Source organism: Pollicipes pollicipes, unplaced genomic scaffold (genome assembly GCF_011947565.3).
Source record: "Pollicipes pollicipes isolate AB1234 unplaced genomic scaffold, Ppol_2.1 Scaffold_4219;HRSCAF=4965_pilon_pilon_pilon, whole genome shotgun sequence".
NCBI classification, from domain to species: Eukaryota; Metazoa; Arthropoda; class Thecostraca; order Pollicipedomorpha; family Pollicipedidae; genus Pollicipes; species Pollicipes pollicipes.
This window is the reverse complement of record NW_023596448.1, coordinates 15,773,902-15,800,353: the sequence shown is the minus strand read 5'-3', so window position 1 is coordinate 15,800,353 and position 26,452 is coordinate 15,773,902. Positions and strand designations below refer to the sequence as shown.

Here is a 26,452-nt window from a genome sequence, read left to right as displayed (position 1 = left end):
TAAGATGCACGATATGAATAGAGAACTCGAAGATTGCTTATAATGCTTGATACGTCACACATAATACATTTTGCAACCATAATGCCACGTTAAGTATATTCGGATGATATCCGTTACTCTATCGCAGCGCACCCAAGTAATCCAGCCTGTTAGCGTCCAAGCCTTGTCCGTTACATCTTCTCAGCATGAGACTCACATCTGCAGAGTCGCAAGCGCCTCCCGAACTTATTGCATGCCGCTTATCTTGCTCTGATCGGTGCTCACGACCATACTGTGCTCGCTCCACGCGATCCTTCTGCCACTCATCCAGCCGCTCAGCCTGCCATCACGCACGCTCTTCTCCAGCTTGGGCGGCGTCGGCGCCCGTTCTCGCGTCCTCCGACCCCTACCCGCTCTCCGCGCTGCTCGCTCCCGTCTTCCAGCGGCCTCTCGCTTTCGTCTTTGCCCGGCGCCGTCGTCGCTCCGTTCGGGTTGAATTCACATCGGAGGTAGTGGGTCAGCGCTCGGGCTGGGCCAGTGGCGCGGGCGGGAGACAGAGCCGGCGCGGCTGCGACAAGGCGCGGCGCGGCCGGAGTGCGCGTTAGGAAAGTCGCGCCTGAAGCAGCCGGATTGGTGCCGATTGGTGCCGACGGTCAGCTCGACAGGCAACCAAGCAGACAGACGGATTGGTGCGTTGGTGCCCATGATACGGGTAACCACTTTAAGACAGGCGAGCCAGTAGGAATGCAAGGAAATAGAGACACGAGCATGGCAGGGTGTAAACAAACACACAACGCAGCGCCCACACCGAGCGCTAGCATGCTACCGCAAAGAACGCGCACAGACAAGCTGATAATTTACGGAGCGTGCGCCATTCAACGAGAATGCTTAGAAGTTACACATACAGGTAAACATACAGTCACTTAAGTGAACATGGCGATGCATGAAATAAAACCTGATATCTTGGCCACAAAATTTTATCCGACCCGTGCACACAACTATAAAGTTTGTTAAGTATCGGAACTTATACCAAGAGACTTCCGTTCAAGTTATTTACTGGTATGTTGTGTCTGCTACATTTTTACACACACAACGCGGCATCTGTTCGCAAGTTCTGGGAAACGGAAGGGATGCATGCCAAGCGGTTGTTTTATTTTAGATATTTATCTGACACGAACCCTTGGCCTATTTGCTGGGCTCGGCTTTGTTTACCAAACAGCTAGCATTCTGCAATGCGTTTCTTTGATGATTCGGGATACCTGGATCACACGGCTGTAATTTAGAATTGCTGATTGCCGCCCTGATATGATGTTCAAGGTCGTTCCGTGCTGACATTTTACAAAAAGTCATGGTTGAAAGATTCCGTAGTGGCACCCGCATCCTTCGTTCTATTGGTATGTCGATTCTGGTGGCAGAAGTGAGAAATGGGTTGTCAAATTTGCGGCTAATAAATCATTATTGCCCTGTTAAGCCAGTTTTTGTAAGCAAAAATATAAGAACCAGAGGTGGAAATATTCCATTTAGAAAGGTTAATTTCAAGAGAAGAGGATATGCTTCCAGACCAAGATTTATCGCTGATGTTGACGGTTTGAGCTACAAAATATTTCTGTTCCCAAGTTGCATGAAATTCTTCCGCATTACTTGTCACATATCGCGGATATGGAGATCAGTACCTTAAGCAAATGTCTGTCAAATACATTTTGCAATCTATCCACGTTGGTGTTGAAACCAGCGCCGGAAACATAATTTTAGACGGAAAATATTGCAATCCTTTTACAGCCAAACAATGGTGTTCAGCTGCCAAATACGCAAGAGCCGGTCAATTTGCAGTTGTGCCCTCACTGGCGCATGAATTTAAAGTAAGTGCACTTGGTTTCATTCCCAGCCAATTTGTTTCGCAATTACTGTGGCTTGGGCTGGCTCGCAACGTCATTAAAGCAATACACGCCCCGGTAAGGCTGCTCAAGCTGTGAAAATGAATCAACCTGCAGCTGAAATTGCTTCATGGAATGGAAACATGAAACCGACAATGGCGCTATCCCAGGATTGGGACTTACCATGCCATAATTCCTCTTACAATGTCCTCGCGATGCATTAGGTCAGGAACAAAACCTTTCGTCCCTTGCACCGATCAGATCATTTGATCAGCCCGGCATTAATGGATGCGTGACTATTATGTAATTTTTTCAAGTTGGAGATTACTCCTTCGTGTTTGAAGGTGCACAAAAAGACGTGAAAAAGAATGCGCCCGACATGTCTAGCATCACGCGTTATGACCACGCAAGCGCACACTACGGAATCCAGACAGGGCTGGATAGAGCGCTGTGTAGCGGAGGTATCCGTATATGTGTACACTTGCAACAAACCGCGGCCGCGTGCGGGCTGGATGAAAAATTATGACATTTTTTTTTCTTCAAAACACACGCTTGTAAGGAGCCGCAGTATTATTTATTAGCCACAGCTACGAGGCCTGATGAATGAGTGAGCAACTCGGCCGTTGTCTTTAGCAATACCGGACGTATCCTTTCGCCTCCTGGACCTTGCAGTAATGTACGGCATTTTCCATCACTCCAAATAAATGCTCGGCACCTTACACATGGCTTTCCCGTATGAGGAAAAGAACATTAGGCTAGATGACGGCGCCACGCTTTTCGCAACCTAAAAGCCGCGCCGCGTGCGCTGAGTGGGGTTCCAGTTCCACCGCACATCAATTACCTGTTTTTGCCCGTAAAAGTGAGTGTTGCCAGCCGTCACGAGCAATTGAGAAACACCGCCAGAAAACGTCACGCACAATATCAGACGAGCAGCTGAGGTCACTGCAGCCTAACGGTAGCCGAGTGCGATCGGCCGATGCCAGCTCTGAGACGCCGTTGTGTCAACGCTCCTAGATGGAACGCGTGTGAATTTGTCGTTCGAAGAGTTAACCATTTAGAGAAGTGTGTTTACGTGGTTTTATAGAAAATTCCTTATCTTTTTTACTGGTTTGTAACCCGGCAGCATCTGGGGTATTTCCACAGCCAGGAACACCCGGAGGAATTTGGTAAAAGTACCCCTGGTACCTTAAGCTTGAAATCGCGGGATTTAAGAAGTTCGGAAATCGTTAGCCCTGATCTACTTCACCCGAGAATTGTCAAGTAAATATATTTGTTTCGCTGGAACAAAGTAACACGCGTTCCGCCAATTTACAGACGTATCATTGTTTTAACAAAAGTTAGTGTTCAAGGGCAGGCGTCGTGATTATCATCCCATGCCAATGTCATGTAACCTTATCTGATTTAGTATTGGCTTTAGCATGATATCTAGGTCAGGAGCTCGAAAAGGTGTCTGCTTTACCGAATTAGTTATCACAAATCGGCAAAATAAATCGTTTCGTCTCAACGTTGACAAGTTAACTTTACCTGCCTCTGATGGCCATCTGACGTGCCCCTCGTGGTGCGGATGACCTCACCTGCCTCTGATGGCCATCTGACGTGCCCCTTGTGGTGCGGATGACCTCACCTGCCCCTGATGGCCATCTGACGTGCCCCTTGTGGTGCGGATGACCCTGGATGCATAGAGCCAAATCAGTCATGAACAGGATTAAGACAATACACTACAAGTAAGGAAACTAAACTACATGATGAATGGGTGGAACTTTTGCACATACACCTGCATCTACTCATGAATTCAAAACTCGGTTACCTTATCTGGCATCGAAAATATTTTGGCTCCAGGGTGTGTCAAATCACTTTCCTACCACGCGCACCAAGCTTACTGGGCCTGCCTTGTGCAGTTGGGAAGGTATTCCTGAAGCTCGGAGTTGGGCCTCTTAACTTTCCAGCAATTTACGGCTTAAGGTGTTGGTAAAAATGCATGAAAATACGGTAACGTCAAGGACCGTGCGAATCCACCAACGCGTGGCTTAAATCTGATCATCTAGCTTCAAAGAATGAGACGATAATGTAAAAAATAAGTTGTGCATAACATTAACGGGCAAAATTAGGTTGTATTTCATGAGGCTGCTTCTAAGAGGCGGCTTCAGCAGAGAAGCTCTGCCTTCCATCTCACTGCCTGTCAGCGAGTGCTGAGTTTTTGGATCAGGCTATTCCACGTCAAGACTTGAGTCTCTGTAGGGCACTCCGCCCCGGCAAGACTCGACCTCGCCTCGGTGAAAAACGAGTCCCTGCGTCGCAATTCGCCTCGGAAAGACTCGAGTCTCCAGACACGACTTCAACACGGTGGGACTCGAGTCTCCGGATCCGACCTCGCCTCGGAGGGACTACAGTCTCCGGATCCGATCCCAGCTTGGCGAGACTCGAGTCTCCAGACGCGACCTCGCCTCGGCGAGACTCGAGTCTCCAGACGCGACCTCGCCTCGGCGAGACTCGAGTCTCCAGACGCGACCTCGCCTCGGCGAGACTCGAGTCTCCAGACGCGACCTCGCCTCGGCGAGACTCGAGTCTCCAGACGCGACCTCGCCTCGGCGAGACTCGGGTCTCCAGACCCGACCTCGCCTCGGCGAGACTCGAGTCTCCAGACCCGACCTCGCCGCGGCGAGACTCGAGTCTCCGGACCGACCCCGCCTCGGCGAGACTCGAGTCTCCAGACCGACCTCGCCTCGGCGAGACTCGAGTCTCCAGACCGACCCCGCCGCGGCGAGACTCGAGTCTCCGGACCACGCCGCCAGCGCGTCTCCAGCGGAGCGCGGCGCACTTTCACGCTCAGGCCGCACCGTGATGCCGCCGCCGGGAGGCCAGCCTGGCGTGACCGCGAGGCGGCGCCGTGACCGGGCGAGCGTGACGTGCCACGAGCCGAGAGAGCCCATCTCGACCTCGCGCCGGCCCGGCGGCGGCCCGCCCGGCCACCTGACAAGGCTACCGAGGAGCGCTGCCGCAAGTTTGCCCACGAACTGGATACATATGATTTTATCGGATAGATATTCGGCTTAAAGTTCACGCCCATGGATCGGACTTGGCTTGATCAGGAAAGCTTTGAGCGACAGCGACTAGGATATCTTAAGGCCCTAGCGAGGGAAGGTCATACCGGCTGAAGTTAATAACCGTGGTGAATCGAGGCTAGTTTTTGGGAGTGCACCGGAAGCCCCATTGTACTGAAGCCAAGACATCACTTTCAGCATAATGCTGTAAGTCTGCTAGGTGCACAATTTTGCGCTGGAATTTAAGCTTTAAACATATTGACGGCCTCTGCAGGGAGGTAGCGTGGCGCAACCGCAATGATAGTAAATACATTTTTGTGTATTCTAGGAGTTTAAAAAACTGTCAAGGAATTTAACAATGCATTTCAATGGCAGCATGTGCGCGCTTTCAGACAATAACTGATCATGTTGCGTAGAGAAGTGTCAGAAAATTGTTGGACCTCTCTGGCCCCAAACGCACAATTCTCCAATTCGGAACTGGCATGCTAGCAACAGCTCCACTGAAACTGAACAGTCGCGGAGCTGGCAGTGTATTTCTGGAATTTGGAGCGGTCGGCAGCACAGCCCATGAAATCTCACGCTACAAGCTTCACCTCGAAAGTCGGAAAACTCACCGCGTGCCACGCAGGAAAACCTTGACCCGGAGCGCCGTGGGAGCTAGGCTCCTGTAGCCAAAAATGGTTTGTAGATCGCCTCAAGATAATGAAACACCTTTTTTGTGCCCCGTTCATCAGAATTGGTAGGACAGAATTTGGCCTACAGCTCTCCGGAAAGCATGTATTTAATACCTGATATTGATGGGCTGATAGCATCAGTGCGTCATGGTATGGATGTACCGCCAACGAACTTTGGTGGAGCTGTTCCTGCGACTTTGTCAGCACATGGCGGATCTACGTCGTCGCCCGGGATCGATGACTTTTTGTGGTGGGTTGACGGTAGGTTAAAGTCAATGCAAAAAGGGTGACCCGTGCTGGATGGGGAGTGGCCGGGCCACAGCCACCGGTGACTTGTGTGTGACCAGAGCTCCTGATGGACCAGGGGTAGCCCGAGATGGCTGAACGTGCTCCGCGTTCAAAAAGAAGGGCTCTCACCAAGCCTGCTGCCTGACTGTGGCAAGGACGGTGTTCAAGGTGGGCTGCCCCACCTCCTCCCACTTGTCTCTTCTCTATGCCTGACCACTTACAGAAGCGTCGATCACGTACCGTGCTTGGCCCGGATGTCACCCTACGACCAGTTCCTGTCCGGCCGTCAGCGAAGGCCTCCCTGGCCCGTCGGCGGGTCCGTATCCGCCGCAGCGGAGCCCGGTCCGCGGATACAGCTGTCGTATGCGCCGTCCCGCTCTCGGCCTGGGAACGCAGCATTGCCACACGGCAGCGAAAGCCGCCGCAGCCAGCTGAGCAGCGGTGCCGGCCTTGGAGCGACCCGCTATTCAAGGCTGACCCGGCCCGCCGCGGCCGCGGCAGCTGCTCTGGCCCCGGCGCAGCTGCCTGGTCGGCCCGGAGACGAGGTCCGATCGCCAGGTCACGAGGTGGCGGAGGGTGGGGGGCTCGCAGCAGCCTGACCGAGCCCGAGACGAGGTCCAGTCGCCAGGTGGGGGAGGGTGGGGCTGGGAGGTGCCTGGCCGGGTCGGAGATGAGGTCCGATCGCCAGGTCACGAGGTGAGGTAAGGTGCGCGCTGGGAGGTGCTGGGAGATTTGTTGGGTGTGGTGGTCGGGGACGAGCGTTCCAGGAACATGGAACCGCTGGCCGATCAGCCATTAGCCGCATGTCGAACCTACCGGAACTTCCAGACAAAGGCAGAAAACGGGTCCCCTTCATCAGTGCTGGCTGTCATGCATGTTTTGTTGGTGCGATCGCGAATGATAAAAGTGTGTTTGTTGGTTTGTTCGGTCAGCTATTCACTCCGTCCACTAGGGGCAGCGTCTGGAGGCTGCCCTGTCGCGCTTCAGACGGTCCGCACCAGCCTAGCGCGACCAGCTGGTCAGGGCCTTCTCCAGAAGCGCCTGCGGCGAAGCAGGACGAGCGGCGCGTCTGATCTTGCCAGCTTATGCAACGAGATGCCAGCGCGGCGTGTCCTGTTGCACTGATTGCACTGCGGCGTGTCTTACTGCACCGGTGTCCACAATGGGCGCACAAGCGACACGCGCCCTGCCCAGACTCACTCCGGCAATTGCGTCAGCTGTCTGGGCTGTGTCCGCTTTCACAGCTCTGTCCGGCCTGTTTCGGCGGGCTCACCGGCTTGTTTTGAGGCCATTTGCCGGGAATTGGCGAATGTGTAGCACTTAGATGTTCCGTCGCGACGTTATGAACGCCATCGCTACGCAAGCTTCTGCTCTTCCTGTCCGGTTTGTTACGGTCATCACCTCATGAGCGAGATAGCGCTGTCTTCTGCAGGTAGTACGGAACCAGTTGCACCTTCTCTGTGTGCATACTGCCGTTTTGCTGTCATTCAAGTGGATCGTATTCTTTAATTCGCTGATGGTAACCTGCCTTCTTTTACCCGGTCATGTATGTTTGTTTAGAGAGGACGTTTGCTATGCCTTAGCCTGTGACCAACGGGTAACAGTACGCCTATCCGAACCGCGTGAATAACTCCTGAATCGCAACAGCTAGTTTTACTACACTGTAGGCTGCTTACCGAGTGATTAAGTAGATACCTTGTAGATTAAAACAGCGTACGAGTTTAGGTCAGGGCACCAAGTTGTGACGTTTTCACTGAAGGGTTGCGCGTCAAGCTCGGCCTCATTGGCTACACATGTAGTGGTTCGCGGTTTCCATCTTTGTTTTCGATGGCTTTGACTTAATTGGTCAGGTGGTTTGAATGTGTGTCAGTCGGCACAAGCCACAACGCACAAAGTCTTACCCGATCATTAACAGAGGCAATGAGGTCAGAGGTCATAATTTGATTATTCCCAGAGGACATGTAAGGTTGGCTTTACGGCATTGATACAAAATTATTGGTGATGCACTTTTGTTATAAAATTGGGTGTAACTGGTACATTTATATAACAACGACGTCTGCAGGCCACATGAACCAGAAACGCGGAAAAATAAGATCCGATCTGCTTATATGTCTTGCAATTGTCATTTCCTTGACCTGACCTTGCCTTAGTCCTTGGTCTTTGTTAGCGTAATGATATGGTTCTGAGGCAAAACATCACTATCTTTCAAGCTGGTTCTAGTGGAAGACTGCACAAAAAGACGTTGCAGGTGCAAGCGTGTCCTCAAATGTTCCAAGGATTACGGTACTTTCAAAGCATTATATGCAACTGGTGACATAGACAGTCACGTGACAAAAGTCAATCGAGCGACGCTTATGTGAGATTGACGAGGGTTATTAATTGCCGTCTGATCCTTTTTACGACGATTCCGTGCTGAGGTACTGGTGCGAGGCGCGTACACATCCTCTCTCCGCGAGTGCTGAGGTACCAGGTGCGAGGCGCGTACGCATCCCCTTTCCGCGAGTGCTGAGGTACCGGTGCGAGGCGCGTACGCATCCTCTCTCCGCGAGTGCTGAGGTACCGGTGCGAGGCGCGTACGTATCCTCTCTCCGCGAGTGCTGAGGTACCGGTGCGAGGTGCGTACGCATCCTCTCTCCGCGAGTGCCGAGGTACCGGTGCGAGGCGCGTACGCATCCTCTCTCCGCGAGTGCCGAGGTACCGGTGCGAGGCGCGTACGCATCCTCTCTCCGCGAGTGACCATAGCTGACGAAATACACAGGCGATATCGTGTTAAAGCTCCAGCTATGAGATCCTTTAGTGAAACTAGCCAACTTTCAACATCTCAGGAGTTGCTGGTCGAACAATCATACCTAACAACCATTCGGATACATGAGAATGTCCGCCATTTTTAGCAGTGTCCTCGGCCAGTGCTTGGACATCATGGCTCAATCGTTACTCGTAAGTCACAATCAGGACACGGTCACGAGTGCGCTTGGATACCCTGACTCAGCCATGACTCTTGAGCTACAGGAATGACGTGTGATCATGAGCATTGCAAGAAAGGTAGACTATTCTCAAATATCCGAACGATTGCCTGGTATCTTTGCTTAACCAGATGCGCCACGACATATTGTAGATTGGCTATTTTAGATAGAAGAACGCATAATGCTGCAAAACCAGAAGCGTAATTTGTTCCCTGCTAATATTTTGCGGTACCCATTTTCTCGGGATGGGACTTAGGATGCGAGCTTCCAGTGATAGGTATGATCATGGAATCAAGCTTGTCATGCGATATCTTACAAATGCAAGCATTCTTGTATCAAGCTTGTGCAAATATGGGTCAAAGTACAAATCACAACACACAGATCGTTGCAAAACAATTGGGGACAAATGTTTCACAGTGGCAAAAATTAAATTGAAGGAAAAGGCCATCAAATTTTTAGATTGGCTGCTTTTGTCGCATAGTTGTCATTCCAGTTGATTTATCTCTTCCTTTCGGCTGAGTTGGCGTCTGAACAATCCAACCTTCAAAACATAAACAAGGTCAATGTGTTTGTCTTTTCCGGTCCATCGAGTTTTGTTTTGACGTTTATTGGCAGCTATAAGGATATGGCACCGGACTTTTGGTGTTTACCTTTCATCAAAGGTATTCCAGCGTGCTGATAGGATAAAGTGACTTCCACTCGATATGCGGACTGGGTAGGCCCGACGTTTGTGGGGTGGTCACCTACGAGAGCACCAGAAACACAAGGGCAACACAATTCAACTGAAATATGCTACTTGCGAGCAAAAGAGGTTTTAAAAGATCCAATTGTGTGAGAAGCTTTTAAAGACCATCGCCCCGCTGAGTCCCACACTACGGAATTTTTTGTCACTCTCGCCCAACGAGGGGGCTCAGAAACCCTTCAAGATCTCGAAAAGTAAATAGCTGAAGACAACGAAGAAACGATATTGGGACGATCTCGCCAACCTGCATGAGATCGTTGTGACTGTCATTAGTGAGTGTGACCCTTGATTGGTCAAATAAGGTCACAGCTGTCAAATTAGCTCTTTATTATCATAACTAACACTGAAACTACAGCATCTTGATATAGCACTTTTGTCTAAATGGATAACCATGCCACAACATTGCAGTGCACGGTAATTAATTGTTGTCAAAAACTCCATCAAGTATGGACATTAGTGGACAAACGTGACATAGGTGAACTGTGTTATGTCTGGATAGAGGCGAAAGGTTATTTTTACATTGACCACTCCGGTTATATCAAGAACTAAACGTGTTGCCAATCGGGAAGGCAATAGTATGAGCAACTACGAAAGCTTTAAGGTGCATGCCATTCCGGTTTTAATAGTATGCCCTTTAAACGGCTGAGAAGGGTCACAAACGTCAAAGTTTGGCCTAGATGGACCTTGAAATGCATAACAAAACAACTTGCTTAGACCACCTAAGCCACGTAAGCCACTTAATGATTTCGAATGATTTTAAATGCCCCCGAACAAGGAGAATGCTCTTCAGGTTAGCATAGATGGGACAAGCAGTCTAGAAAACTTGTTTTGGGCAGCATTCTAATAAATAAACGTGATTTGCCACTTACATGAAGCAACTACATGAAGCAAACAAGGGTTATAGATCAAGAGCTGTCAAGGTCAGAGGCTTGATTTTCCGATGGGTAGGTGTATATTTTCAACTTCGGTATTGAGATCCCTTGAGATCCCTGGAACTGCTTGCTAATCAGTTCTCACCGCCGATTGTGAATAAGTGCCTGCGCGCTGACGTGTTTGGCGGCTTGGCGAGATGGCTTGTGGCCCGAAGTCTATCATTATTCGGCTGTTAAACACCCGGCACGTCAGCTGACAACTTTCCGAGCCAGCCGGACCTATAACTTCTAGACGGTCATCAACAGCACAGATGCACGGAGGATTAGGACGGCAGCGAGAGCGCAAAGGAGGCAAACTGCGTGTTTGTGTGTGTGGAGGGGGGAGGGCTATGGTGGTTTCTTATTTAGGTTATGGTGGGGAGCGCATTCTAGAACTTGTTCCTTCAAATTCTATAAACTTAAGTCGTAGAGTGTTCGCAAATTGTTGAGTTATGTTTAACGCTTTCGGACTTTAAAAGAGCGTGTGTGTAAGAATAGCTCTAGCTGCTATTCAGCCCCATTTTACTCCTTGTATTCGGCTTTCGCCGGTTCGAAGATAAATAGCAACACATGTATGTATAGTGCTGGTGGTGTTTTAGTGCTCAGGAGCGCACGAGCATGGTACTTCTACAGAAAAAACCCAAGCTGCAACATGTGGTTGGCGACGGTGCTGCAGTTTTATATCAGACGTGCCACTAACAATGCTAAACCAACTAGTCCTGTAATCTGAGTTTCACGCGCCTTCTATTGTCGTTTTTTGTTTGAGTATTCAAATATGGAATGGCCTCCACACAGGTCTTTAACATGAGGCACCAAACAGAATGTATTCACCTTCGCCCTTCGCCAGGTGGTCTGAACGTTACATAACCAAAGCCTCCTGTTCCGAGGCCGAGATTTACTATGTGTCCTACAACATATTACCGCAAGTTTTAGGGCACTCTTTGTATAGGTTTGTTAATTTTGTGAGACTCGAAGACAGGAGCAGAAAAGAACAACTTGAATGCTTCAAAATATTAGTCTCTGATAAATTTATCAAAAAAACATGCGCAATTTGTGGACTTTTTGCACGCTTTCATTGCATTTGTTGATCAATTTAGACACAAAACATGGCAAAGTGGTAGCAAAACACTGTCTTCTCACCAAAACGGTGAGCCAGGGGGCTGCATCTCATTATGGCGCGTCTTCTGATGCCACCAGCAAGCTCGAGTCTTATGCACTGTCACAAAATGGGGACACATGGACTAGCGGATGAACTTCACAAAGCTTTAAGAGTTTATCGCTACATCTAACGTGGCTTTGTCTTGCACCTTTCATCGTTCCTTTAAAAAAAAGATCCTGAATACAACAGCTTGTTAATGCAGCACTTATGCCATAGTTCTTATCTAGGCTTTCCTTCGAATGCAATGGGAAGGGCTCACCAGGTAAGGAAATCGTGTGACAGTCATGCTCCCCTTGATATAAGCAGGAAAGACCATGAGGTCTTGGATTTCCGGTATCATGGGCTTGGATTTCTTATTCTAACAATAATTGACCTTCGGTGTACCAGGAGGTACCGGTTGAACGACGTTCCCTAGCAAGCAGTGGCCATATACATATAACGCTCGACGCTGCAGGCTGTGCTCGTTGACACGTCACTGGTGTTGACACTATTGTTAGAACAAGGACCCCCGACTCATAGAGCCAGGCTACGAGCGTAACACGACCGCCATACGCACGGCTTTGCGCAGGTCTCCGACCGAAAGAACCGAAGAATCCCGCGCGATAGCACCAGCCGCATGCTCAGAGAACAGCGTTTGTTCCAGGTGGGGATGACGGGTCTCAAGGCGATGCGTCTAATTACGGTAATGGCTCGCCAGCACATGCACGTCGCGGTCAGTCTGATCCACACTGTTGAGCGGTGCCATTTTCCAAAAGCGACTGGGGAAACCCCAGCAGTTTATGCTTGTATCATTTCTCATGCACTTTCGTGGACAAAATTTTAGAATCTGACATTGCCCAGGAAAGAAGGGGGAGGGGGGCTAAGGGATGCATCGCACAAAAACACACGACTTAGCACCCCGGACATATCTAGTTTGTGCTTACGCCGGTTGCAATCGCATCACCAACCGCTGTGAACACGTCTTCGAGAAGTTCTGAGAATGTGCTCCATCGTCCACGAATTAGAAAGCGATGCACCTGTTGATACGGAACCAGTCGCTGGGGGAAGGGGGAGGGGCCAAAGACGGCTTAAACAACGAACCTGACCCTTCGAATCCTTTGTCCATCTTTACTCGCGTTGTCCAGGTGATATTTCACACTATGCAGGTGTTCCAAAGCTTCAAACCACACAGCGTTGGTGCTAGGAATTTACATAGGCTGGCGAACGGGGCTTATTTCCGAGATAAGCAGGACAAGACAATGCTATGCTTATTGCTTAGACAAATGATTCAGAGATCATGATGCGCATTGGCTCTCTTCCCGTGACATCTGCGTTCAGAACGGATCAACATCTTTTAACATAATACCTATCCAGGCATTTCCGAAGCTTCATGACCTCAACCGCCGGGCATCGTGCGCCTAAACCAACCTCATCTGTCTTCAAACCGTCCTCTTCTGTTTTCAAACAGCGGCTGGAATCACTTCCGGGAGTCACGGGTTTCTTGCATCTGCAATCGCTGGAGGCGCAACAGGATGAGACCTCCAAACATCTCAGTAATCCCGTGATTATTTGCATTGGCAGCCGCCATTATAGCTTCGCTTCACGTTACATCCGGAAACATTTCAGATCGCCTCACCGTGCCCCTTTCCCTCAATCTCTGCATCGTACCTCGAGGTCCTTCCCCTGGGCGGAGGTGGTCCAGGGTCCATGGTAACGACGAACAAGTGGTCCGCCTTGAGCTGGAAACTTCTGGTTGCGCAGAGGCGCGTCGAAGATAACCGAGAGGAGCAGTCCAGCAAGATCCTTACCTCCCCAACTTAAGATCACTGTGTGGAATACCAGTGTCATTGATAGCTCGCTAAAGCGACACAACGTCTTGTGTTGATTGGTCAAGGTGCGCCTGATGACTTCACCCCAATCTGATGTGTCACACCGGAGTCCCGGGCCGCCAGAGCGGGCGTCTGGGTCCGCCGCTGCGCCGCCGCGCCGGCAGACGCGCCGCAGCGGAGGAGAGCCGGCCGCCGGCGTCAGACCGACCTCGAGCTGGGTGGGGCCGGCCTTCAGACAGGCCGACGGAGCTGCGTGTGACGTACCCCCCCCCCCCTCCCCCTCCGCCCTCCCTCCCCGCTCTGCCCGCCGACCGGAGGCGTCGGCACGGGGGTGGTGCTGGAAAACACTGGGGATTGCTGACCCGCTTCTGCCCTGGGAGTGCCTCTGAATGATGCGCCTCACTTGAACCAACGGATAGGGTCACGATGTCTGGAAATGTCGCTCGTCTTGTAAGCATGCACAAATTTTTGACGTGGCATGATGATGTGATGGCATGATGACAGATTTTATCTTGAAACATTGAAATGATCATTGATAGTTTTCGCACGTAACCACCCACAACTATCTGAAAATAAAACCATCGCTTAAAGGAATGCAGTTTCATTTAAAAAGTACTTGGTCTCAGTTCCCAATGTGAGCTTGAAAAGCTCAAATTTTCTCAAAAGATTAGTTGCTAGGTGAAGCAAAACCACACGGCGCTCGTGCCCACCTAACTATGCCTCTGGTTCCTGATGATGGAGATCATAAGGTAAAAACTTACACTCACGTAGTTGTTTTGCCGTCATTTGAGGTAATTCACCATACTTCGAGATTTCACTGTTCATGATGCACCTAGAATGGTAGTTTGTTCACAAAAACTAAGATCTGTGGAGAAATTAAATAGCCCATTTGTGCCACCGTTGAATAGTCCATTGTTCCACAACCCAGCGGTGTTTTTGGTCACTGAAACTGCCGATACGCTCAAATTATTTCTGTCGATTCATTCACCCTTAGCTCTGGCGAGCAGATCATGATGTTATGCGTGATGATATGCGCAATACGTTTCTCGTGAAACAACTGAAAACTGGTCTCCAAGCGGTGTTCTTGATGACCGAACACAAGAGGTCTTAACAAGGTCCTTTATCTAGTCTATCGGCTGCCCGAGGAACAATGTCATACCCACCCACTCATCATTTCTAATCACTTGCACACATTCGTTAGCCCACCGTTTACTTCTTCCAGCACTTGAATTATAAATTATGGCAACATTTCAGAAAATGTTGACGTCCAAAATTGCTCATAAACGATGATCATGACAAAATGGCGTGGTTGGAGCAAATAATAGCTCAAAGAAGCACCCAACATTGTTTGGTATCTACCCGATACTTCACAACACCTCACCCATATCCGCATCGATGCACGTAACGATAGCCGTAATTTTCCCAAAAGCTGTACATGACAGATCACCAACCAGCCATGTCCATGCCACAGGACACCAATGGGTTGGCCTCACCCGTGAAAGGCTCTGTCGAACACCGTGGTCTCGTGGGAGTTAGCCACTCCTCCACCGCTGTGCTCTGTCGAACACCGTGGTCTCGTGGGAGTTAGCCACTCCTCCATCGCTGTGCTCTGTCGAACGCCGTGGTCTCGTGGGAGTTAGCCACTCCTCCACCGCTGGGAGCCACCGGACCGATCGGTCACCGAAAGCCGAAACAATAACAACAGCCTGACCCATTCCATCGTACAAATCACCAGGAAATTCCAGTTCCCCACCCGGGATTGCCCAAAGACCGAGCCGGACGTTATTTTCGTTTCCGGCCGGCCAGGCGTGTCACGCTGGCTTGTGACGCGTAATTGACGTTGAGACCGAGCCGCTTCGCCCGGGATGGCGGCGGGCCATCACACTCACCGGCATCATCCATCACTGGTGCCGACGGTTGTCTGCCGCCTCCGGGTCCGGCTTGTTCTGGCCGGGGTCGGACGGTGACGGAGCAGACACGGCGTGGTCCGACGAGGTAGTTGAGATCAAGACATCAGCGACGTCTGGCTGAAGTCAAACGTAAAGCCGAGCGTGATTTTTGTGGTGGTGCGAAAAGCCAGACCGCCTTTTATGCACCGCCTTTTATGCCGATGCGAAAATCCAGAAGCACATAAATGAAGTGTTTTTATTAATAGCATGCGGAGCTAAGCATTATGCTTTTATGGCGGTGCGAAATGCCAGAAAAAACATCGATGAGGTGTTTCTATCCGTCTGCGTTCTAATATGATTGTCCTTGAAAGGAGGAGGTCTTTTCAGCTTTTGTTTGTGGTATTCAAAGCGGAATTTAATTTAAATGTACTCACATACGCTGTCTGTCCAACTAGTGAGCAGCCTCCTCTTCCCCTGCTGCCTGCGTCCTGGATGATCGTTCCCACACCCTCGTCCACGGATCGCTCCCACGCCCTCGTCTTCCATCCCAAGGTGGAAGAACGTCATGGGCACAGTTCACTGAACACGGATTCGTTGCTCCTCTTCATTTCGCAGCTGTCGAATTTGGAGGGCGTTTTCCTGCCGGTTTTTCCACACTATCCTTCGACGCACCATGCGACGTCACAAACTGCGTGCGGATCCCGCCGGAGCCGGATGCGAGGGAATTAGTCTCCGAGCAGCTTGTGGGATTATAAGCGTCCTGGGTGGCGATCGCTCCTCAGAACGGTTGTGGACTCCGGGGAAGCTGGGTGACCGCGCACGGTGGGACGGGCTTGTGTGCAAATCGGCTAAATCTCCAGTGTCGACAGTCATCATGGAACTTGTAAGTTTTCGACAATTCCAGAGCCCGTTTCAACTAGCAAGCATCATTCCCCGTAAAAGATCACGTGCAGCCACCTTGTGCAGCTTGAACTCCGTATTTGTGTGGCATGTCCTTGTCGACCGTGAACTTACTGCCGCTTATGACCTCACTAAGCTGCCAGAGCACCACTATGCAGCTGTTACCACCTGGGGATATGCACGCCATAGAGACATACTAACTAGGCCGACAGTTAACAATTGACCCAGAAAAAGGCGGCACGATGTCCTCGGGCAGGCGTGGTAACCACGCCGGACACCTGCCACCGTGACAAACACTGGGCTACGCCGGCCGTCCTCCGGACACTGTCTGATGTCAGCAGGGCACACCGATCCCCCTCCCCCATCCCGATCCAGGCAGGGGACACTGATCCCCTTCCCCCATCCCGATCCAGGCAGGGGACACCGATCCCCTCCCTCATCCCGATCCAGGTAGGGGACACCGACCCCTTCCCCCATCCCGATCCAGGCAGGGATACTGATCCCCTTCCCCCATCCCGATCCAGGCAGGGGACACCGATCCCCCTCCCTCATCCCGATCCAGGCAGGATACTGATCCCTTCCCCATCCCGATCCAGGCAGGGGATACTGATCCCCTTCTCCCATCCCGATCCAGGCAGGGGACACCGACCCCTTCCCCCATCCCGATCCAGGCAGGAGATACTGATCCCCTTCCCCCATCCCGATCCAGGCAGGGGACACCGATCCCCCTCCCCATCCTGATCCAGGCAGGATATACTGATCCCTTCCCCCATCCCGATCCAGGCAGGGGATACTGATCCCCTTCTCCCCCCATCCCGATCCAGGCAGGACACCGACCCCTTCCCCCATCCCGATCCAGGCAGGGGATACTGATCCCCTTCCCCCATCCCGATCCAGGCAGGGGATACTGATCCCCTTCCCCCATCCCGATCCAGGCAGGGGACACCGATCCCCCTCCCTCATCCCGATCCAGGCAGGATATACTGATGCCCTTCCCCCATCCCGATCCAGGCAGGGGATACTGATCCCCTTCTCCCATCCCGATCCAGGCAGGGGACACCGACCCCTTCCCCCATCCCGATCCAGGCAGGAGATACCGATCCCCTTCCCCCATCCCGATCCAGGCAGGAGATACCGATCCCCTTCCCTCATCCCGATTCAGGCAGGGGATGCCGGTCCCCTTCCCCCATCCCGATCCAGGCAGGGGACACTGATCCCCTTCCCTCATCCCGATTCAGGCAGGGGATACCGGTCCCCTTCCCCCATCCCGATCCAGGCAGAGGGTACCGATCCATTTCCCCACCCCCCATCGATTATGGTTTTTGATGTGAGCCTGCCGTCACGGTACCACGCCTCCAACTTTGCATGTAAGCAGCGTGTTTTCTATCACTGTTTTCCTGTCTCAGCAAGGGCACGAACACACCTTGTTCTTTCTTCCTCATTTGGCTGCCTGTAGCCCGCCCCTGCCTTTGGCTGAGGGAAACAATGGTTTAAAATCATCGAGGTTTATTGCTTTCGGCCAGTTCAGCGCAGCACACGTGAGACAAATGTCAAAGCTCAGGAGAAATGTGGGCGAGCCCCTTCAAATGAGTGGGAAATTCTACGGGAAGTCACCCTGCCGCCTGGTGTCGCTCTGCGCTATGGAACGGGGCGCGGACCGCTGGGGGGAAGGGCGTGACGACCCTGGGCCCGCCTGTCGCTGACGGGGCGGCACCGCCGGCTGGACAGGGTTTTCACGGCACGCGGACCCGGCTTTACCTGGAGTCTCGAATAGGTTCGACATCAGGCACTGCTGCTGGGTTGACTGAACGGTTGGGGTCCGCCTGCTGATCGGTACCTGTGTACCACCTCGTCATAGCCGCGGGGAGATGCGAGGGTGCAGGCTTACCTTCAGTAAATTGGCGATGCTTGGTCAAGAATATTACTGAGTTTTAGAATCTCTGATTTGATGATCGTTGATTATAAACCTGCCTTCCTTCATCGTGTTACAGTCAGACTGACATGCGGCAGGGGAATATCAATAACGTTATAGCAGTAATAGCAACAGTATAAAAACAGTTGTAGCAACAGCAGCAGTAACCAACGTAACTAATCTCGCAGCACGCTCACCCTCTGGCCTGTGTCCGCCCGTCTCCATCACACCTGCAACGCCTCGGGCTAAACTGGAGCAGCTGAGCGCCACGCAGTCAGTCAAGCGAAGCGGGCTCGTTTCCGGGTGTTCGTTTTCCCGGCCGCTCTGGCGCCAGGTGGCCGTTCCCAAATGTCTCTCGCCGGGGTGTGCTTTCGAGGGCGGAACAAGATCGCGTCCGGATGTGAATGCGCTGCAGTGTTGGCCATCCGGCACATGGAGTCACATCAGCGCGGCCCGGCCCTTTTCTCAGTATTGACTTCCCCCAACGCTGTAATTGCAGGATGCTGCACTGGGCTTGCAGTTGGCTGCTCCTCACTCCGTAGTGTTTACATATGATTTGATTCTAACTTTCAGAACTAGTGAAGCCCTTATTCCCTTGCTGTTAACACATACTTTTACTTATGCGCGCTGCTGAAGCCGATCCAACTTCACTTCATGTCTTGCTTACTTATCCGTGTCAGACGATGTTTCTAAACCATGCGCTTTGAGTAATATCTAAAATGCCTGCCTTTCCTAATCGGCTATCAAAAGCTTCAACACGTCAGAAGCTCAAAACATTACGTCAAATACCTGAGCTGAACAGCTATCCAGTTGTAAGCCTGCACGTCACGTGGCAAAAATAGTCACGCGATATAACTAGCCAACCAGCTAATCCCAGAACACATATTGGGATTCATCGCGCACTTCATCCGGCACACTTAAACCTTGGTAAGGCCAGTTGTTGTGTGTCACCACTGATTTTGGCACAGCATACTGATTCATAGTCCTGCTGCCATGCCATTTTCTGGAATTACCCATGTCTGTCATGCGATGCTTGGAAATAGGCATTGCCCGTCTGAAACAATGGATTTGATTTGTCGTCTGACGTCTCAGCCGACGGCCACAGTCGCGGTGGCCAATCTCCGATCCGATGGGCAAGTCCTGCGCTAGGCACGCTTACCCTCTGGGGGATCAGCACCGGCGGGTAGGATGATGCCGACAAAAATAGACATCTGCTGGAACCTTACAGCGCTCTGTTGAAGCACGTGGTGAACGCTCTCTCTGACCCGGAAGTGGAAGTGGCACCTCGTCTCTCATCGGTGGGCCGTGCTGTGGTCCACGTCTCTCACTATCGCTGCCCTGTGTTTCGTGGACGGATTCCTGATGCTGTGCGTTTCCTGCCATTTCAGGGTGTAAGCAGACGACTTCTGTTTTTACTGCTGGTGACCGTAGCGGCGGCTTCAGTCGCTTCCGCCGCTGAAGGTGAGCTTCACAAAGCAGAAAAGCACACAATGCGGGCCTGGTTCTTATGTGGTCCCATCGAGCCAACGCTGTGAAATATTACTCTAGCATCAACCTGAAGCAAGCCGCGTCTCCAAGACATTAGACAAGACAATAACATCATATTTATAACTTAGTTCTAAATGCTCTGTCAGACCGTGTCATACATATAGGTGTCCAGGGCATGCTTACATTGGATGATTGGATGAGAACGAGCTGAACGGATTCGGCGGTACCTGATGCCTGGGGTTAAAAGCTTCCGCAGTCAGCGGAACGACGATAATGGCAGTGATTCCAGTGTCATGACACTGAGATAATCCGCCTGTAACGGTGCAGCGCCCGTCTCTCCTGTCCGTTAAATCTCCACGAGCTTCCGTTTTTTTGTGGTCGACTCGCTGCCCGATTATAGATGGACGCGAATCATGCTTCGTTTGGGACAATTGTCCGGCCCGCTAGGTGTCCATGGTGCCTGTATTACGGCGACACTGCTGTCTCCCAACGCTAGACTCCTGTTTTGTAGCAACAACAGTCTTTTAATATCCTCTTGCTCTCTGTGAATTTATCGGAGCATTTTTGTAAATGACCAAGTTTCATTACTTCGCTAGTAAAATTTTGTAATGTTATAGCTTAATAGCATTATAGCTAATGAGATAAACGTAAGATTATTGTTCCAACGAAATGATAGGATTGCAGTATGACCAATGTATACTTTGGGGTCAGCCAGTCCTCTTTATGCTTTCCTTGCCCTTTCTTCATGACAGCTGGCGCTCTCCCCGCGCTCCATACCTACCCTCGCACGTGAGACGGACCACCCCTCTTCCTGCTCGGGCCTACCTCTCGCACGTGAGACGGACCACCCCTCTTCCCGCTCGGGTCGTTCCCGTCTTCCGTGTCTAAGCTCGGCTCTCTCTCTCTGCCCGTCGGACAGTGAAGCGGATCCACCTGCGCCGCTCCTCCCGGCGCCGCCAGCCAGACGTCGCGGCCTCGGTGGCCCCGCAGGAGACGCTGGCCGCGGCCGAGTCGCAGCGCCGGGTCAACGTCGCCAAGGAGGAGGAGGTCAGTGGACAGCGGTCGCGGGCCGGTGCTACTGGCAGGACAAAATGTTGGCGTTCTCAGTCTGTGGTGGCTATGTTAGGGAGAACTTGACCTCGGTGGCTCAACCAGGCGTAGCTTTACTTGAGGTTCTCGTCTGGATAAGGTTCTCACACGAGGGTTCTGATGTGCAAAAGACCTTCACTAAGTGGCATCATGCAACATAGCCACGTTGGCGGGATTATTATGAGCAGTTGCTGCCAATGCTCAAAAGCGTGGGTTGAAAATGGCAGGCTGTCCACCAATACACATCTCATGTGTGAATGAGTTGAAACGTTAGAGGTAGGGAAAAGAAAGCCAAAGCCTGTAGTGGCGACTCTGCAGACGGCGCGAACTCATGCAGACCACCCCACTTCCCTGCCAACAACCTCAAACCGCTCCGTTTTCTAGAATGCCGTGGGAACCAGGACCGTACAGGCGGCCAGCAGTTCGACGAGCAGCGGCAGAGGTAGGGGCAGAGGCCGGGGCCGGGGCCGGGGCAGAGGCCGGGGCCGAGGCAGCTCGAGGACCTCGTCGGCGCAGATCGCCGTCAGCAAGAAGAGGCCCGCAGCGGCGCCGAGCAGCACCGCGCCATCCCGGGCCCCGGTCGCTGCCGTAGCCTCTCGGCCCGTGGCGTCCAGCGACCGCAAGATCGTCTGCTACTTCACCAACTGGTCCCAGTACCGGTGAGCGACGCTCCGCGAACGTTCGCGTGGACTGTGCTCAGGGTCTGCAGGGCGGAAACGTCAGGCGTCGGGGCGTGATGGTACGATCAAGGTCATCTCGCTCCGGTGATGTCCGTTGCATGCACAAGTACGTGCCGGGTACGACTTTCCCAGGAGCGGTATGGCTGGGATCTTTTGTTCGCTAGGCCTAAAATATACTGGTGTATGTTTGTGCAGACTCGCATCATCCGTGTTACGGTTTTATAGTTGCTTTTGCTGTCGAGGAAAGAGCATGTGTTTTCCTCCAGCTTGCCAGCATGCGTTGCATTCTATGCTTTTGTAAGCCACCGCTTTGGCATGGAGCCCGTAATCTGTTGAAGAAGCCCGGGGTTAGAGTCTACTAAATCAATCCAACATCTGGAAAATGCTTAGCCTGAAGCACATCGGTTAATTAGGCTTTTTGGTGCACTTGGACTGGTTGGTTACAGCCTCAGTTACGAGTGTCTTTTATATGGTACTAATTAGTAACCATATATATACACACATGTATATAAATATATATATATATATATATATATATATATATATATATATATATATATATATATATATATATGGTATCTTGCCGCAATCCCTGTGCTCACCACTAGTCAGAGGAGTATGTGCCTTCTGTGCAGTGGAGATGGCCAAGCCCAGGTCACAGTGTCGCCAACCCGGTCTCCTGGCGCTGGGGTACATCCTCTTAGCCGGGTTCACCCGGGGCCAAGCTGGAGGAGCCTGACGCCGACCCTGGTGGGCCTGATGTGACTCACTCTGCACGACCAACGGATTCCGGCCAGCGCCCCCCCCCCCCCCCCAGGCAACCAGCGCCAATCGCGCCCAGATCGTATATTCACCTCCGCGGGAACGATTTTTATGGGGGATAATCCAGGCGCCTAAGACCGGCGCTCTCTTGTCGGCCGGGTACGGTTTACCGCAGGCTATGCGAAGCGGATGTGGTGTGGGTGCGGCCAGGGTCACCGTGCGTCACCGTGCGACAGGATAATGGTGGTCTGATTGGTGGAGCGGCTTTGCGCGACACACGCTAACCAGCTGCAATTTAGTGCGATACAGCTGGATGTCAGCGCTGGGCTGTCCGTTCATTCATAGGATTGCTTACGTTGTTCATTGATTAATGCATTTAGCCAAAATTTCGTTTTTAAAACAGCTGTCATTTGCTGGGCCGTTCGGTTAGCCTCCATGCTACCCGATGCCCTTGTACTGAGTGCTTCCGGAACGCCGCCCTCGCACATCGGTTCTCACGCTGGCTGAAGTCAGCGTGTTTCTTGAGAGCGTGATTCCCACACGCAGTTGGCTCGTTTTTTCGGTCATGGCCCTATGCACCGGTGTGGTAACGCCTGCAAAGGCCACCTTCTGGAATACAACAGGCTGTACCCTCCCGTTTTGAGGGAACAGGTGTAACTTCCCGGGATGTTCTGATGGCTTCCACGTAGGATTCAGTTCATCGCACTCAACCTAACGCCCCCACAAGTTGTTTAGAAACCGCCTTCCCGAGCCTGTAATCTTGGTTGCTCTTGCCTTCTGTGCTAGCCGAGGTTATGGCCTCAGCGACGGTGTAAGCCTCCCGTCAGCCATGCTCTCCACACTGTCAGCCTCCCACCAGCCATGCTCTTCACGCTGTACGTCTTCCGCCATCCATGCCCTCCAGGCTCCTGCCCCTGACACCGCCCATGGGGCAGTTACACGGTCCGGCAGCTGCCCAACAGCCGCACAGTGCCCGCGGCGACGCCCCGGACTGTAGTCCAATTGGCACGGGGTCAGCCATCCAGAAGGCCACCGAAAGGGAAGAGGGAGGGCGGGCGCGAGGGCCGAGCCCTGGATCCCGCTGGAAATGACCTGGCCTGGGGCGGGCGCTGCAGTTATGTGTTGCAACACGCGGCTGTTGGGTGACGCCGCGGCTGCAGATATCACCATCGTGAAGTGGCGCGAGAAACGATTGGTCCGGATTTGAAGCCATTGCTTACCGAATTCGCAATCCTGTCAGCATAATGGAAAGAGGTGAAAGTTTACCCCATTTTTAACAGGTCGCAAGTGTAATACTTATGTGCAGATTCGGAGCGGTGTGGGGGAGGCTGCATTAAAACGCTCATCAAGTCACTTGATGCGGCGTGGTGTATGCACTGCAATGGGAAAGAACAACAGGCTAGGCCGACAGCGCGCGAATTATGCGTCTACTTTCACAACGATATTACACCTAATTGATTTAGACCACCTGGTCAGTCACAAGAGTGACTTTGGGACACCCGTATGCAAAGACCTGAGAAGCTTGCAGTGTTGTCGTGCCGTTCACATGGCGTCGTCGCCTGCCATTCACCGACGTTATAGCATGCCATTCGCTTCAAATGGATTTGAAGCGTGACTGACCTAGGTTTCGCCACCGTGACCACGATCGTGCATGTCGTGGTTTCACTACCGAATATCAGATGTTCGTGAGAATGTGGCCTAATGACTTGCCAGCAGCGGGTGTGGCCATTAGGGTCGAGAATGTGGATTGCCAGGATTGCAATATGTTGTAATCCCGCGAATCCCTTTATCTTTGAAATTAGGATCCACACCGAGAGAATCAGGATCTGAATCATGAGCCGCACATAATCGCACAATTCCCATAATGCTTGGAATGTTCTCGAAGATTTTACTCACAGTTTCAAAAGGATTTCAATGTTGGCGCTCAGTACACTCTCTAGATACATTTTCAAACCACGGCCATTGACAAGTTGCTGAAAGAGAAATACCGACAGCATATTAAAGTGCTTCACAACCTGCATCTGCAGTCATCACGCTGAAACAGCTCAAAACTTTGGACACACCATACATCACTACTAGCATTCCTCACAGTACTGCTGACGCCTTTACTTACGCACGCAAAACGGCCAAAAGCCGTACTCGTCAGTCTGTCTTATGAGCTGCACCACCGTTATAAGACCGTAGAGAAGGCGCAGAGCTCTCACATGCCTCCGCCGACCCCCAGGTCATCTATTGGGAAGTACCTGCCTGAGAGCCTCGACCCCTTCCTCTGCACGCACGTCGTCTTCGCCTTCTCGTCCATGAAAAACAATCGGTTGGCTCCGTTCGAGCACAACGATCTCTCGAAGGACGGCAAGGTGGGCCTCTACGAGCAGGTCACCAACCTCAAGAAGATCAACCCCAAGCTGAAGGTGCTGCTGGCTATCGGTGAGTGGATGTGGGGATGGGGGCCGTCGGTGGATACCTGGGGGGAGGGGGCGAACGCACTCAGCCGGGACGTGCTGGCCAGAGTTGCGCAGCTATCCTTCAGCAACCACAGTTACGCTGCTTCCTGCCGCCAGAAAAGAGCATCTAAGTCAATGTCTGAGCCCTTTTTAGCTAGCGTGTTCAGTAACGTTGTGGAAAAGGCTTCATCACACAGAGCTTTAACATACCCGCCACATACTCAAGAAGCCTACCACGTACACCGGTTTCAAGTGTCGTCTGTTTTCCGCAGGTGGCTGGTCCTTCGGAACGAAAAAGTTCAAGGACATGAGCAGCAACAGATACAACCGTAGGACTTTCGTCTACAGCGTGGCTCCGTACTTGCGCGAGTACAACTTTGACGGTCTCGACCTGGATTGGGAATACCCCAAGGGCGCCACCGACAAGACTAACTTCGCCAACTTGTGCAGCGGTAAGTAAAGTGTTCCGAAGTTTTGCTCGTGGTGTCTTTCGCACTTAGTTATGACCACGTTCTAGAGTTTTGTTAGCCACTCGCTGGCCCACCGGTGTACGCATCGCGTAGTTTGTTCCCAGGAATGCGCAGTTCTTTTAAGTTAGAAGGCATTATTGTTCGATCGAAGTCTAACTGATAGCGAAATGAAGGCGTTTGAGTGCTCAGCTGCGTTGAAACCGAGGCCAGCAGAATGGTGACGCAATCGCGCGTATCCACTGCGTTAAGAGATTTGCCCTCATCGCATCAGCCATGCAGCTTTGCTAAGCCATTATGGGGACAGCGCACACATCCCCAGCCCCGGGCCACTTGCGCTTTGTAATCTGTATTAATCATTATATAAGGCAGTTTATCAAATGCATCCGAGGGGACTCTAACAAATCTCAGACACAGCCTGGAGCGTCCACCAGCCGGTGTCCCGTGCATTCGGAGCTATTCGTGTGCTTATAATATACCCCCTAATCATGTCTTACTTGAGTCGATTTCCAAATGATCTGTCAACTTGTTGGGCAAGTGCAACTGTTGACGCCGCATGGACTCACCGAGCGAATGGGTACCGTAATTTCTGTGAAGTATGCTTGACAGTGCCATATTTATTTCGTGTTACACAATTTTGGTTCTCAATGACACCGAAGTCGCATCCCGGGGGCAAGATGAAAGAGGCTGTCTGAGGGATCGTTAGCCACGTATCGCCGTTGCGGTGATGGAAATAGAGAAGTACCGTGAACAACTACGTGATCGTAGTCGTACGTGCGCGCATACGAAAAAATGTGCCGAGCCTGAACGTGAGCATGCCGTGCGGTCTGTCAGATCCAAGGCATGCAATTCAGAACGCAGCACGAGAAGACGGCTCTATGTGACGCATCAATAGTGCATTGTTTGAAATACGGGAAACACAACGCACTAGGATTTCGATTGCGGCTAGAGAGCTACATCTGCCTTTGTCAGGCTTGTCTGCTCGGAGCTAGTTTCGGAACCTAGCCTTTGTGATTCTCTCAAACTGAAGGTTATCCCAATGACACCTGCTGGATATAAATGTTAGCTCCCGAAAATATATCATCAAATGACCCTTTAACTGACTTGATTGTCTAGATGTCCTTGGATCATATGGTTGCCGAATATCGGCGCGGACTGGAAAGACGGAATGTTTCTTTTCGTAACAACCGTTTCGCAGGCATAACCGCATGGATTTTCTGTTTCCCACCGCAATATTTCGCCTTCGTCACTTAATACCCACGCCCCCCATCGTTGACGCCCGATCCCACCGCGCCACTTCAGCTTCGTCCCATACTCCCTGCTCTGGTCACACCTTAATCCCCGCGCTCCCCATCGTTGACGCCCGATCCCACCGCGCCACT

At 51.8% G+C, this 26,452-nt stretch overlaps 1 protein-coding gene across 1 annotated transcript in view; it reads left to right on the top strand.

The window, feature by feature from the left end:
* Nucleotides 1-26,452, top strand: part of LOC119095384 (putative chitinase 10) — a 45,256-nt gene that overhangs the window by 1,856 nt on the left and 16,948 nt on the right. Inside the window, exons 2-6 of the mRNA XM_037218230.1 lie at nucleotides 19,529-19,601; nucleotides 20,548-20,675; nucleotides 21,102-21,376; nucleotides 24,384-24,586; nucleotides 24,876-25,055. Of these exons, the coding sequence (XP_037074125.1) occupies nucleotides 19,529-19,601; nucleotides 20,548-20,675; nucleotides 21,102-21,376; nucleotides 24,384-24,586; nucleotides 24,876-25,055 (859 nt within the window). The remainder of the gene's footprint in view (nucleotides 1-19,528; nucleotides 19,602-20,547; nucleotides 20,676-21,101; nucleotides 21,377-24,383; nucleotides 24,587-24,875; nucleotides 25,056-26,452) is intronic.